At 39.2% G+C, this 14,896-nt stretch overlaps 1 protein-coding gene across 1 annotated transcript; it reads right to left on the bottom strand.

The window, feature by feature from the left end:
* Window positions 1-6,178: 6,178 nt before the first annotated feature.
* On the bottom strand, window positions 6,179-8,706 carry RBMXL2 (RBMX like 2). Its single transcript, XM_019727894.3, has one exon. It carries the CDS (start codon window positions 7,692-7,694, stop codon window positions 6,513-6,515), a length of 1,182 nt encoding a protein of 393 aa, XP_019583453.2. The 5' UTR covers window positions 7,695-8,706; the 3' UTR covers window positions 6,179-6,512.
* Between the last annotated feature and the right edge of the window lie 6,190 nt (window positions 8,707-14,896).

Genomic DNA, 14,896 nt, shown 5'->3' with positions numbered 1-14,896 from the left:
TCTGTGGAAACTGGCTAAGGCCCAGTTTTTAAGGCAATCAATCAGCTGCACAACTTGGACCACTGTTGCTCCTACAGCTATGATGTTAGAAAAGGGCTAATGCTTCCCCACATCATGAATGCTGACGCAGCTAATCCTGCCTCTAGTTTGCTATTCCATACAGCTTCAACTGCAAGACTTTGCCCCAGCCCCCACAACATCTGAGAAGTGGTGTTACTCACACTGACATCTTTGCTGCCCCCCATCCCCCAGTATCCCCTACCCCACCCCCATCCCTGCTATTTATATTCTACTGTCTCTGACTTCTCTGGTTCTTGACAGCAGGGCTGGCCAAAAAACTCCACCAGGAGTATTAGTGTCCCGTTTTGAATACGTGAGGTAAGGCAGATAGATTTCATTATCAAGGCCTTAACTTCTTCAAATCCCAACCATGAGCACTGAGTGACAAGAGGGTTAGAGCTAAGGTTCTGCCAGGACATACTGCTATTACACCCTAACCCCTAAGAATTCCAGGATAGGGCTGGCACTTCCTGTATTATGCAACTCAAAGCCCCAGAGCCCAAAAGTAGTAAGTTCTCTTCCAAAGCTGATACCCAATGCTGCATCTCTGCATTCCCCTAGAATGCATGTACCAAGCCACCAACTGCTGCTGCTCTGCCTCTGTGACTCCTTCTTAATGAACGTGAATTCAGCAGCTAAGTATGTGTGCTGCTTTGTTGTTTGCCTGTTGGCATGGTATGATATTAGCACGGGGCTTGACATATAGAGGGTACTCCACAAATATCTGCTCAACATTGAATATAATGAACAGATGGACAAACAACCTCATGAGGTAAGCATCCTTGTGTGTATTTTATAAGTAAGAGAAGCAAAGCAGAGAGTGATCAAGTAACCTGATCAAGATCACATGGTTAGTAAATGGCAGATATAGGATCTGAATTCAGATCTACCCGATTCCATACTATTTATTCTAGATCACTGCACTCTCAGGGACTTCCCTAGGTGTGTCAGGCCCTAGATAAATTGTGAATAACAGTAACAATAGTAATAGCCACACTCTTTAAAATCCAGGCACCATACTAGATGTTTTATTTATGGGGTAAAGTGAAGTCTGAGGCTATTATGCCAGTGAGTAATAATTCTAAACCCTACATGATTTGAAGGATTCCAAGCCTTAATAATAACATCTATCTACCTCACTTTAGACCGGTTAGGAATGGGACACTGTAGAAAGATTGGACCTGCTGGTGGAAAGATTGGGTCACCCTAGCTGTCAAGAAGTAGAGAAGACAAAGGCAGCAGACTACAAATGGGGTCTGTAAAGAGTCAAGTATGTCTCTAAGATTTCAAACTGGAAGAATATTGCTTGAATAAATACAATAAAATGCACAAGATGAACTTTTCTGAAGACTTTTAGTACATAAGCAATTGTACTGTTCATTGGAAAAGATAAATTCCAAAGGGAAGTCTGGGCCTCCTCTGTGTGTGTAATGCTGTGGTACCATTTGACAAACCCACTGCATTCCAGGCACTGTGCTGGACGCTTTATAGGCCTTATCTTATTTTAAACTTTCAAAAATTTCATGAGATGATTTCACCACTTGCACAAGGAAAAACAAAAAACAAAAAACTGAAGGTCAAAAATTTTAAGAAAATTGCCTAAGCCACCTAAATAACAGAATGAAGACTGTTATTTGACCAAAAGATTACCTTTCTAGATTACATATGACTAAAGATTACATATGACCAAAAGATTACCTTTCTAGGGGTGGCCGGTTAGCTCAGTTGGTTAGAGCACAGTGCTCTTTACAACAAGGTTGCCAGTTCGATCCCCACATGGGCCACTGTGAGCTGCGCCCTCCAGAACTAGATTGAAACAACTACTTGACTTGGAGCTGATGGGTCCTGGAAAACACACTTAAAATAAATAAAAAGTTTTTTGTTTTTTTGTTTTTAAAGATTACCTTTCTACTATAACAAGCAGCCTATAAACGTGGGGAAGCCTATTTTTTCCTCAATATTTTTTTCCTAAAAATTTCCTGATACTCAGGTTTTCCTTCTCCTTGAGCATTTTAATAAATATAATGAAATACATTTGACAGGGTCATCATTGCTCTGTAGTCCCTCTAGAGTTATTTTTTACACTTAATACTCATGCTCATGTCACCCTCGAAATATTCAGACTCACAATCATTTTTAAAGAGTTCTTCAATGTGCTCCAGTATAAGAGAAATTAGCTTCAGAAGGAAAGTCACCACAAACAGAACATACAGATTCTGAAAGGAATTCCCCAACCACTGGATTCCATGTATGCTCAGCAAAAGCAACAGTCTGAATCTGCTTGGTGAGTTCCAGAGTATGCCCAAAAGAGGAGGACATAGTAACTGTCCCCAAAAAGGACATTTCTGTGGAGGAAGAGAAGGAAAGTCACATCACCTTTAAGATAAAGGCTAAAAGGGAGGCACATGGACCCCACATTATCTACAGGTTGAGAAATGAGAGGCCCCAGGTAGGAGGAATATAGGCAGAAAAGCCTTCCCATCTTACCTGGCCCAAGGCAAGGGAAGAAGGGGAGCTAAAGGAACAGGGGGAATGAAGTCTACCCCCAGCACTCTAAGGGAGCCCAGGACCCACAGAGGATTCAGGTTGCAGTCACAGATGGAAGCTCAGGCTTCACCTGGTGGGGAAATATTTAGTAATGCTGTCTGCTGCCACATGGACAGTTTGGATGCTCCTGGAACGCTGTTTTGGACAGAAGGAATGTAGAGATGGGATCTCAAGAGTAGGATGATTAGGCAAGCTCAAATTGAGAACATTAAGAGTTTTTTGGTTATGAGATGCACACTTCTTAAATTTTACCCAGTGGATAACTCCTGCAAAATACCTGATTTGCTTGCTCTTTCTCCTCCTTTCCCCCCTCATTATTATGAAAGCAAGTATAAACAAGAGCTCTCAAATCACTAGATCGCTTGCATATTTTCCTATGAAGATAGCTTTATTAATATTCAGTAAAAAAAAATATTGGGGCTGTTACACACGTACGAGAAACCCACAGCCTTTGTATGCTATGATCTCGAACTCATCTAAGCTCTGAGTCTTTATTTCCAAATGTTTACACCTCACCTTTTTAAATAAAGTTATTAATAGTTTCAGTATTCAGATTATTCCAGAAATAGCTATTCTGTAAATTGGAAAGTTTTTCATCACTATCGTGCTTCAAAAAGACTGTCAAAGGGAAAAGGTGCACTTTCCTCTAAGATTTGTTCTCAGATATGCAATTTCTAGCCTTGAGGTTATGGTGAGCTAGCTATGAGCAGTGTAGGATAGGAAGGTTCTGGAAACTGAGTCAAATAGAATAAGGCATCACCCATATTGATGCGAGAACAAAGCTGGGAGAATCATTGGAAAGATAAGAGTGCTGCAACTGAAAGTTTCAGAATAATAGATAACATTTTTTAAGAAGCCATTATATGCTGGTGCTGTGCTAAGCTCTATTTTTCATATTAAACTTTGTATTATGAAGGATTCTGAAATTATAGAACGACATGCTGATGTACAGACCACAGAAATTTAAGATTTAACATTGTTATTTTTGCTTACAACCCATCTTTTAGGACATGAAACATTCCAGATTCAGCTAAGGCCCACTACTCATCCTCTCCTTTCTCCTTACACTAAATATCCTTTTTGTGTACCACTCAAAACACATTTTTATCCTTTTGTTAATTATACCTACATTTATGCAATTTGCCTTTTCCCCCAAATATTTCAATATTTACCTATGCTGATGCATGTGGGTCTGGTTGACTTCTACATTGAACTTCGTAACAATAAGCCTCAGTTGATCCACTCCAGGTAGACTCTTGTTTTTTTAAACATTCAAATTGTGCTGTAAGGCCCAATCTTGAGCATATCTCCTGTGTACACATGCAAATTTCTCTGGGTCCTCTCCTTCAAGTGAAATTTTTGGGTCATAAGGCATGCATCCTCCCACATTACTAGGCATTGCCAGAGAATTATTTCCAAAGTGATTGTGTCAATTTATACATCAGAAAGGTATGAGTCTTTTGCTCATTTTTTTCTTTTTTATTTCTAAGCATTGGAAGTTGATTTCAATGCAAATAAATTCTCCCAATCTATGGTTTGATATATCACTATGTTAACAGTGTCTTTTATCATAAAAAATACCTTAATAATAATGCGGAAAATTGTATCATTTTTCTTCTAGGCTTATGCTTTTTATGTCTTAAAAAGGAATTCTCTACCCCAGTATGGTACGTATCTTCTTTATTTTCTTGTATTTAAACTTTTTTCACGTTTGTATCTTCACACCATCTAGGATGTATTTTTGTGTATGCTGTTAGGAAATTTCATTTTATCTTTTTGCAAAGAAATAGCCATTTTTTAAAGTCCATGCTTTCACCAATGACTTTTAAAGCTATCTGTCATATATCATGTTTTCATATACAAGTGGGCCTGTTTCTAGGCTTACTGTTTTAGTCCATTGGTCTACCTATCCTTGGTTTTGTTGATAACATACAGCTTAAACTACTAGAACTTCATAGTAAATCTTGATTATTTGGTAGGGTGAGTCCTTTCTAATCAGTTTTTCAGAATTGTTGTGGCTCTTCTTACTGTGTACTCCATCATGTAACTTTCAGGATTAGCTAAAGCTCCCATAAGTGCTTTTTATTTTTAATTTTTAAACCTGTTTCTTAATTTGTTGATAATGTTTTTTTTATTTCGTGGTTGAATAGCCAAATCTTTTATTTAGTATTCCATCGTTGATCAACACAAATAAGTGGTATTATTAGGAAAGCTAGGAGGGGAGCTGTGTGGGGGAAAAATCATGTTGTAATTTCATTTGAAGTAGTACTGATTTTCCAAGTTAATTTGATGAGGTGGAGAACAATTATAAAAAGTCTTCCCAACCATTTCATGATATGGCTCTCCATTTATTTAGTCTTCTTTTATGTCCTTTAATAAAGATTAACAATTTATCCATATAGGTCTTACCCATTTTTGCTAGATTAATTCCAGGAATCTTTTTTTGAGCTATTTCTATTGGTCTTCTGGGCCACTATGCAGCCTCTTGTAACTTCACTATTTTGTTGAAAAACCATGTTGTTAGAGTTGTATATGTGAGTGGGTTACATATTTTTGCTGTTGTGAAGGTGTTCCTCCAGCAATTATTACACTGAACATGGATCCTAGTATTTTAAACTGATCCTTCCTTCCCTGGTCACTAGAGTCCTTTGATTGTACAATTACCTTCTCTCAGATACCCATAAATTCCACAGGTCCTGAATGGAAAAAGTGTTTCTTGCCCTGTGCTTGGGGAAAAGAGACTGTTACACCCCTCCTGAGGCACCCTGGAGGAAACCTCTCTGATTCTTGTCTGCTCAAACCCTTTCCCCAACTTAAGACTATGGAACATTCAACCCATCTTCTTGCTTTTTGTGGACAGAAGACCAGGGTCCCTCATATCAGGTAGAGATTCTCAGATGCTGAACCGCCAAGCTCTCTCAGGGATTCTCAATCTTCTGAAACCTGATACCAGGCTGATCACATTCAAATCCTCCACACCTAGGGGAAGAAACCCAGTTCTCTCCACTGGAGCCAGCAGCTGCCTCTAGAGCCAAGGGCCAAGTAGTTTGGAATTAGGAATAGAAGCCATTATAGTCCCCAAATCCACCACTGGTATTTTTCTACCTGTTTCTTAATAATTTGGTGGTGGTCAAAATAAATGCCATTAGACGTTTTATGGGGTGTTGTTTTGTTTTTGAAGCTTTGTTGTTGATTGGCTAAATCTTTAATTTAGTATTCCATGCCTGCTCAACGCATTATGAATGGTATTTTGGGGAGCAAGGGGACAAGAGATTGTGCAGAAGCCCAAAGAAAAAGTAAAAACGCAAAATATGGCCAGCATTATCCATTTGCTTTTTTGATTTACGAAGTGAATAGAACTTTCTTTAAACACACATCTGATTTAAGTGTTTTTTGTTGTTGCTTGTCTTTGTTTTTTAATACTGGGAACACTGAAATTCAGTTCGAAAGACCCTTGGTATCTTTAGAGTAGCATACACCAATCCCTCCCACTCTCCCCTGCAAAATCTAGTTGGTTTGAATGGACAGAATGATCCATTTTTTATTTTAGTTGAGCAAATATTTGAAAAAGATCTTAGGACTGTTTGCCTCATTTATCAGGAAAATTGAGAAGGGAGGAAGCCTTTAGGAGAATTTCTACTCGGAAATATAAGAAGACTAGTACGCAGATTCGTCTTTTAACATGAGCTTGTTGAAAGAAACGTTAACAATTCCAAAACGAAATTAAACGAGTTTTAACTTTTTCCTCCCAAAAGCACCAAAATTATGGAGAGGAAGTTAACAGGAAATTCTCAAAAGGTAAAATCAACTCTTCCTTGTACTAGTCCTTAGGTAGTTACCACAGAACTGGTTCTTCTTTATGATAGTTTCTTTGAAGACGGATTTTGGTCATAAGCCGGCTGTACTTAATATCTGCTTCGGCCTCGGCCTCTCTCCGAGCGGCTTCCTAAGCGGCTTCCGCTTCTGGGAACCCTGCGGACCGACCGGCTGTAAGAATCGCGCGGCGGAGGGCACTCCCTTTCCATGGACGGGGGTCCCCCACGATTGGCTCTGTCGACCTGGTCACGGCCCCTCGAGTAGCGATCGCTCCGACCACTGCTGTAACTATCGCGCCCGCCGCCGTAGGCGTCGGGCGAGCAGCCCCGGTACTCGTCGTAGCGGCCTCCGCCGCCGTAGGATGGTTGGGGCCCCCGTCCGGAGGCGGTGCTGCGCGGGTCTCCGTAGCTCTCGAAGGGGTCTCGGTAGGAGCCTCCGCCCGGATGATCCACGTAGTCACGGTCGCGACCCCCGTAGCCGTCTCGGTCGCCGTAGCCTCTCGATGGACAGTCGTCACGGGCACTGGAGTGGCCGTAATCCCGGTAGGTGTATTCTCGGGGCGATGGAGCGAAATCCCGAGGGTCGCGGGAGCTCGGGTAGTCTCGGCTCGAGTAGCTGTCCCTGGGCGAGTAGGCCTCTTCCCAGGGGCCCAGGTAGGGATCCCGGCGCGGAGGTGGCGGCTCCCGTCGCGGCGGGCCCGGGTAGCCATCTCGCCCACGCGCGGCCGGAACCCGCCCATGCATTCCACCGCCACCACTGTGAGTGGGGACCGACGACGTGGCCCTCTTGGGGGGCGGGCCCGCCCTGTGTGGCGGCGGCCCGCGCTTCATGGGCATCGGGGCCCTGGAGGACCGCGGATCGAAATAACCCCCGTAGCCGCCATCGGAAGTCCCACCCCGGGAGGGGGATCGACGCGGGCCTCGGCCGCCCCCGCGGTTCCCGCGCAGGCCCCTCAGGCGACCGCGGCTACGCGACAGCGGCAGCGGGCCCCGCCGGCCGCTCTCAAAGGCCGGCTTGGTGGCCTGGGCCACCTTGATGGCCTTACCATCTAGGGACTTGCCGTTCATGTCTCTGGCGGCTGCCTTGGCGTCAGCGGGGTTTTCGAAGGTAATGAACGCGAAGCCTCTAGACTTGCTGGTTTCTCGATCTTTCATCAGGAGCACCTCGGTGATGGGGCCATATTTGCCAAACTCGGCGTCGAGGGCTTTCTCGTTGGTATCGAGGCTGAGCCCGCCAATGAAGAGCTTTCCCGGGCGATCCGCTTCGACCATTTCGGCGGGTCGAGTGATCAGTAGCGGTGGGAGGCGAAGAGGCAACGACCGTCTTGGCCTTGAGTCCACCGCCTGAGGGCCGCTTCTACCGGTCGGCAGGTCGGACGGCGCGTCGGCGCGGAGTCGGAGAACCGCAGTTACCGCCCCCTGGTGCGCAGGCGGAACGCTCCGGTTTGTACCGCTTGGGTCTGGTTCCCGCCGCCTGGCTGGGCTCTAGTTGTGATTGGTTGGTTGGGCCAGGAAGGCAGTCCCATCCGGGAAGATTGGCAGTTTGGTAACTTTCCAGTCTCTAAACTTAAAAAGACTTATTAACCTGCCTTAAGGTCTTTAATTCACTCCTGAAACCTCTGTTGAGAAATGAAAAGATGCTAGGTTAAAAAAATATTGTTTTTCCCCTATATTACTCCTGATGAGAATCATAATGTATTAAATCCAAGTGACCAAAACCATTTTTAAGAAAAAAAAAAAAAAAGCATTGAAAAATGAAGTATTGAATAACTATAATTGAAAAAAAATTTAAACGAAAAATGAAATAGTGATAACAATTTGAAAGTTTATACATAAAATGTTATTTGCTCTTTCGCACTTGCCAAAGGGGAAGACTTGGTAAGTGGGGGGTTAGTTGGAATAAGGAGGGAGCCGTTCTTTGGATGCACCATTTTCTTCAGTTTTTCGATCTTCAAAGGGCTCAGAGTTAGCATTGAAACGGCCCTTTCAAATAAAGGTATTGCACAGAAAGTCACCTTACAACTAACAGCAAAACGTGAGAGCATTTGGACACTCAGGGAAGTAGCACCTGAGCAAACATTAACTGAAGCCTTCCCCTCTTCCTCTTGAAACAGGAGGTACTCTTTAAGTATTTGGGGCTCATGTACAACAATTAACACAATTCAAATTTGTTCCTTACAATAGTCTCTGAATGAAACACAAGTGTGAAGAATAACTTGGTGAACGTATCTTTGCTAGAGACAGCAATGTCTAAAAACTTTAAAATAATATATTGAGTGTGGTTTGGACTGGGTTTTTTTTTTTTTTTTGAAGTAGTATAATTTTTGCAAAGGTTTCTAAGATGAAAATTTAACTGAATAATCATGTCTATATGTGTGTATGTACACGTATATATATATGTGTTACACTGGTTTACTGTAATAGCTATATAATATTGAGGCAGTGAAAGCAGACGTTTTTGTGTTTCTGACTTCAATGGGGACACTTCTAAGGTTTTAAGATTTTTTACCATGCATGAATGGCAGTTAAATATATCACATCAGTTCACGTGATGAACTGCGGTTAAGACGTTTATTAAGTCATTATATTTCTAAGTTAAACCTATCTGTGTGAGATGCATTCACTTTTTAATATATTGATTTTTATTTGCTCATACTTCACAAAAATTTTACATTTCTGAGCATAAAAGGTACTGGCCTATAATTTTCTTTCTCATACTGAGCTGGGGAGATTTTTGCTTTGTGACCTAATGTGTGTGCATGTGTGCATGTGTGTTTAATGTTCCATATATACTTGAGAAGTATATTCTCCAAATGTTGGCATAGAATTCTTTCCTTCTATTGTAATATTCAAATCTTCCCTACCCTATTTTTTATTTGATAGGATTGTCAAAAACTGAGAATTGATTTGAAATTTCCCCCAGTTCTGGATTTGTCAATTTCTTTATTTTTGTCCACTTTTACTGCATGTAATTTAATATTATGTTGTAGATACTGTTTAATAAACAGAAATTTGGAGCTCTAGTTGACTTTATTGATTCATGAATCAGGCAGCATTTCATCTAGCAATTACATGCACACTCTGAGGGGTTGTACAAACTGAAGGTTTTTACAGAACGAAAGGTGGGGCAAGGGGGCTATTAGCAAAAGAAAAAAGAAAGGATTGTTTTTAGGTCAGGCCCATCTTTAGTAAAAGGTATGAAGCATGGAGATGCATTTTTATGAAGGAAAAAACAAAATGTGTTTTCGGGATAAGGAAAGATATAAAAGACATGAGGGAGTTGGTAAACGAAGAAAAAAAAGTAATTTTGTCCTAAAGTAAAATGATTGTTTCAAAATAAAAAAGGAAAAGATAGGACAAAAGCTGAAAGGCATATGAAAGTTGCAGAAGTTTTATGGGTGAGGCATCTTAAGAATTTTATATATGGTCAAGCTAAGATTTCAATGGAAAACAAGTCAATTTCATTATTTTTACGTGTATGTATGTGAACTCTCATCAGATTTTTAACCATGGACATTTTAAAGTCTTTATCATTTACACTTACTGTTTTACTCTGATGTTTTGGCAAAACAAGACAAAAAAAAGTTCTTATAAACGTATTTCATCTTCAAAGATGTTTTTTAAAAAAACGCTGACAAGTACTCTAAAATGCCGGTTTCTCATCATTTTAAAAACATAACACTAACCTGGGTAAAAATGAACAGAACTCTAAGGAAGACGGCTAACAAAAAGATCAAGATCAACAAAAATGAACAACATGGGACTAAACGAACTGGTAAGAATGGTTATAATTTTTATGACTTTATATAAAATGTTACTGTATTTGATCTTTGTTTTCCAGATACATTTTTTTTTCTCCTAAGCTACCTATGACCTGTAGTTATTTGGTAAATTATACCTTTGTAAGCAAAATTAAAACATTTACTTTCCCTTTCTACATGATCCCTCCAAAATTTCAGGTACTCTTAACTAATCCATATATGACCAAATTTAAAGGTGTTTTAACTCTTGAATTCATGTTTCCCATTTAAAGAACTCTATTGCACCTAACTGGACTGGTCAACCAACATAAGATTTAAAATTTAAAACTACTAGAAAGTGAAGCAGACGACATCTATTGTGGACTACTGAACCAAGATTCCAGACCAGGCCATTATTGTATAATCTACACCTTCATTTTCCCATTTTTCCTTACTTCAGTTCCTTCCTATCTCACAAATAATATGAGAGGCCAAGCACTCACTATATTATTGTTTCCTTTTCCCCCTAAATTTCTGACTGGAAAGATAATTCCACATTGGGCATCATCTTTAAACCTACTTCACAGATCAGAATATGCAACTGGTTGCAGAGATAGGCTAGGATGTTGAATGCCTGGTGATGTCAACCCCAGTAAAGGTACCAGATTTGGAAGAATACTTTTTCCTTGGGCAGGTATTACAATGACTGCCACAGCAATAACCAACCAGAAAAATCTTTAAATTCCCTTGCACACTCAGAAAAATCTTTAAATTCCTGTTGTTATATTAGACAACAGAACTGTGACCATATCCTAACTGAACAAGGTGGGGTTTGCTGTGTTGATAATCTCTCTTATTATACTTGGATAAAACACCTCTGGTGAAACGAAGATGAAACTAGATAAAATCCAGGCACAAGCCAAATGATTAGTTACTGACACCTCGTTATTCTTTAGTATCTTTAGTTGACAAGTATTGCCTCCTGGTTCAGCTCTATTCTTCAAATTGGACTTGGCATTTTGTTTTGTTATTATGTATGGAAGTTTTTGCTGTTACAAAACTTTGTTTTGCATAGCTTAATATTAAAAAGACACCACTCTGATAATGGTTGCTCACTGTTTTGAGATAATAAAGCCTATGAGACTTGTTATGAAAAACCTCAAGAAACTACAGAAGATATTTGCTCTTGAACTGTAAAGCCTTCCTCTGTTCTGGTGCTCTTGTTGCTCAAATGTGCCCTAAGGTTCCTAAGGGGGAAAAACAAAGCAAAACCCTTTTCCTTCTATGGGGGACATACCACAAATGAACCTTCCTGGTGATGAGGGACCGACAATATCATGACGTTCCCCCAAATGATTCTTTGAATAACTAATCAATGTTGCTTTCTGATAAATGACTAATGATGCTTTCAAGGAAAGAACTTGATCAAAAAGAAAAAAATACGAAAATATAAATGGGGCCACTTTAAAAATGGAGTCTGAGCTGCCATCCCAGAAGAACTGCTTTGCATGTCTTACTCCTCAAACCTTTGTAATGTTAAAACAGGGCAAAATAACCTTTGGACTGAGCCTAAAGCAGTATTATGTCCCAGAGAACTGTCTACAAAAATAACAAGAAAGCAGATATTGGGGCAGCCGGTTGGCTTAGTTGGATAGAGCACAGCACTCATAACACCAAGGTCGCCGGTTTGATTCCCACATGGGCCAGTGAGCTGCGCCATCTACAACTGTATTGAGAATGATGACTTCACTTGGAGCTGATGGGTCCTGGAAAAACAGGACCCATTGGGGAGCTATGTTTTATAGTTCCCCAATAAAAAACATCAAAAAAAAAAAAAAAAAAAAAGGAAAGCAGATATTATGACTACTGGGCTGAAAATTAAAAACATTGTTTAGAATTAGCATCACCACTTTAGTTTATTTGCACCGACAGAAATGCTTTCCTTCTATTGATATAATTGTCCCCCTTCCTTTTCTCATCAAAACCCGTTGCCTTTGCCTCCTAAATTGGAACACCATTTGGGCTTCTATCCAAATAGTGCTTCCCAAATAGATATTGCTTCAATCTCAGATAAATGCTGGTTGCCTCTCACTTTGGCCTTTTATTTTTAGGTTAACACTTTTATGATGGATATATAAACCCTTGTTCCTCAAATACCTGCATCTCACTGGTTCCCTTACTACTGAATTGATGACAATGTTTGACAAGTGTTCACTCTGCATATGTATTAGAGCCATGATTTAAAATCCTTGAAAATTATATTTTACTGCATCACGGGATCCAGAATGGTCCAATTATCTTTGGAAGACATTTTCAACCAAAGCAGGGGACAAGAAGACATCTTTTCTCCTTGGTTGCTAAGCTGAAAGCATGCAAGTTCAAAGCTGCCTGTGACATATTTCTACCCTGTTTACCCCAAATAGCCTCAAAATATCTAAAGTAAAAATTTAAAGACTTACAGGAAAAAACAGAAAATTTCTCTATCATATTAGAAGATTTAAAGAAAATGTTCTCAATAATTGATAAACAGCAAATATTAGAAGATTTGAACTGCATAATTTAAAAGCTTGATTTGAGATATATATGTATTTATGCACTTTTATGGAAAAATGCGTATTTTTTCAAGCACACATTAGGAAATTGATTATATAGTAGGACATAAAGTCTATTTAAATCAATTTCAAAATATATTTTCATATTGAACACATTATCTGATCATAACTCAGTGAGGTTAAAAATCAATAACAAGAAGGTTAACTTTAAAAATGCCTAAGTTTGTAAACTGACAAGCATGCTTCTATGTCACACATGGGTCACAGGAGAAAAATACTCCAGTGTAAATCAGAAAATATTTGTACATGAATGCAAATGAAAATATTCCACATTCACACATAGGAATTCAGCTAAAATGTATACAGAGGAAAACTTGTAGCCTCAATACTTATGATAAAAGAGAGAAAAGGCTGGTATGTTAATTTAAGAAGTTAGCATACCAACAGAACACATTCAAATATAACAGAAATCCAATGATTTACAAAATTATTTTGAAAAACAGATAAAATGTAAAGAATCAACAAAGCTAAAATTTTTGACCACTCTATTTCATTCCTTGACTATCCTATTTGACTCCTTAACTACACTATTTAAAAATGCAAACACTTCCTATCCCAGGGTCTGTGTTTATGATGAGGGGAGTGATTTGCTTGATGCACAAAATTTAAGGGGATGCCAAAACAAACCAACAAAACCCTCAGTAATCAAGATAAATAATATTTTAGTGGAATATTTCTCAAAATCAAAATTAATGCAAAAATATCCATAACAAATATCACCAATTTAAATAAAGATAGTAACTAACTCTGAGCTGGCACAACCCTGAGAATAGGTGCCTCAGTTGCCTCACCCTAATCCTGGCCCATGGATTATCTGATAGCAGTGATACCAGGCATGGTTTCAAATTTTAAATGGCAATGATGCTAGTATGTTGTTGTTAATTTAGGGTAAATATTCCTTATCATGTTATGGAAGTAACTGACAAAAAAACCTAAATTTTATTAAATCCTTTTTCAGTATATATTAAGGTGATTATTTGGTCTTTATCAACTAACTGATGCCATAAATTTTAACAATATTCCTCCTAATACTTGTCCTCTCTTGCATTTCTGTTATAAATCATAATACTCATGGTATATTTTAATTGAGTGCTGGAATTCATTTTCAAATGTTTATATTTGGTCTTTGCATACACATTCATAAGTGACATTCAACTATATATTTTTCTACAGTGCTATCTCTGTGTGGTTTATTATCAAAGATTTTTTAGCTTCATAAAATGAAATGGGAAAATTATCTTCCTTTGTTATGCTTGGAAGTTGTTTAAAAAACACAAGAATTTTCCTTTATCTGAAAGTTCGGTACAGATCACCTTGATAAGCATTTATCAACAACCTGGAGTTTTACTTGGGCAGCTTGGAAATCCTGTCGTCTTGTGAAAGATGCTCATTGCCATGTGAAAGGAATGCCACTTCTCTGATGCATACAGTAGTCTCCCCATACTCAAAGTATCAAATTCCAAGGTTTCAGTTACCCAAGGTCAATCATGGTCCAAAAATATTACATAGAAAAATTCCAGAAATAAACAATTCGTAAGTCTTAAATTGTGCTGTTCTGAGTGATGAAATCTCACACCATCCTGCTCCATCCTGCCCTGAACATGAATGATCCATTTGTCCACGCTTTGTCCATGCTGTATACACTCTCCACTTTTAGTCACTTAATAGCCCTTTCTTATCAGGTCAACTGTTGTGGTATCACAGAGCTTATGTTCAAGTAACTTATTTTACTTAATAATGGCCCCAAAGGGCAAGTGATGTTGGCAATTCAGTTATGCCAAAGAGAAGCCATAAAGTACTTCCTTTAAGTGAAAAGGTATGTACGCATAAGAAAAAAATATAATATATATAGGGTTCAGTACTATCTGCAGTTTCAAGCATCCACTGGGGGATTTAGAAAGTATCCTTCGTATATAAGGGGGGACTACTGTACTTCCTTTTCTGAGTTTGTTCTGACAGCCTGAGGTAGCTTTCTTTAGCCTGTAGGACTATTATCACTGGGAATCAACCTCAGTAATGACTTCTTTTCCAAGTATTGTCTATGACAAATGTCAGCCATATTCTTGTTCTGTGTAGATATCAGCTCCAGTAACATTACCTATAAATTTTGACGATTACCGTC

This window comes from Rhinolophus sinicus, chromosome 14, assembly GCF_057876585.1.
Source record: "Rhinolophus sinicus isolate RSI-liver-muscle chromosome 14, RSI-T2T, whole genome shotgun sequence".
Classification (NCBI taxonomy): domain Eukaryota; kingdom Metazoa; phylum Chordata; class Mammalia; order Chiroptera; family Rhinolophidae; genus Rhinolophus; species Rhinolophus sinicus.
The sequence above is the reverse complement of the archived record's forward strand: the minus strand, read 5'-3'. Positions and strand labels throughout refer to the sequence as shown.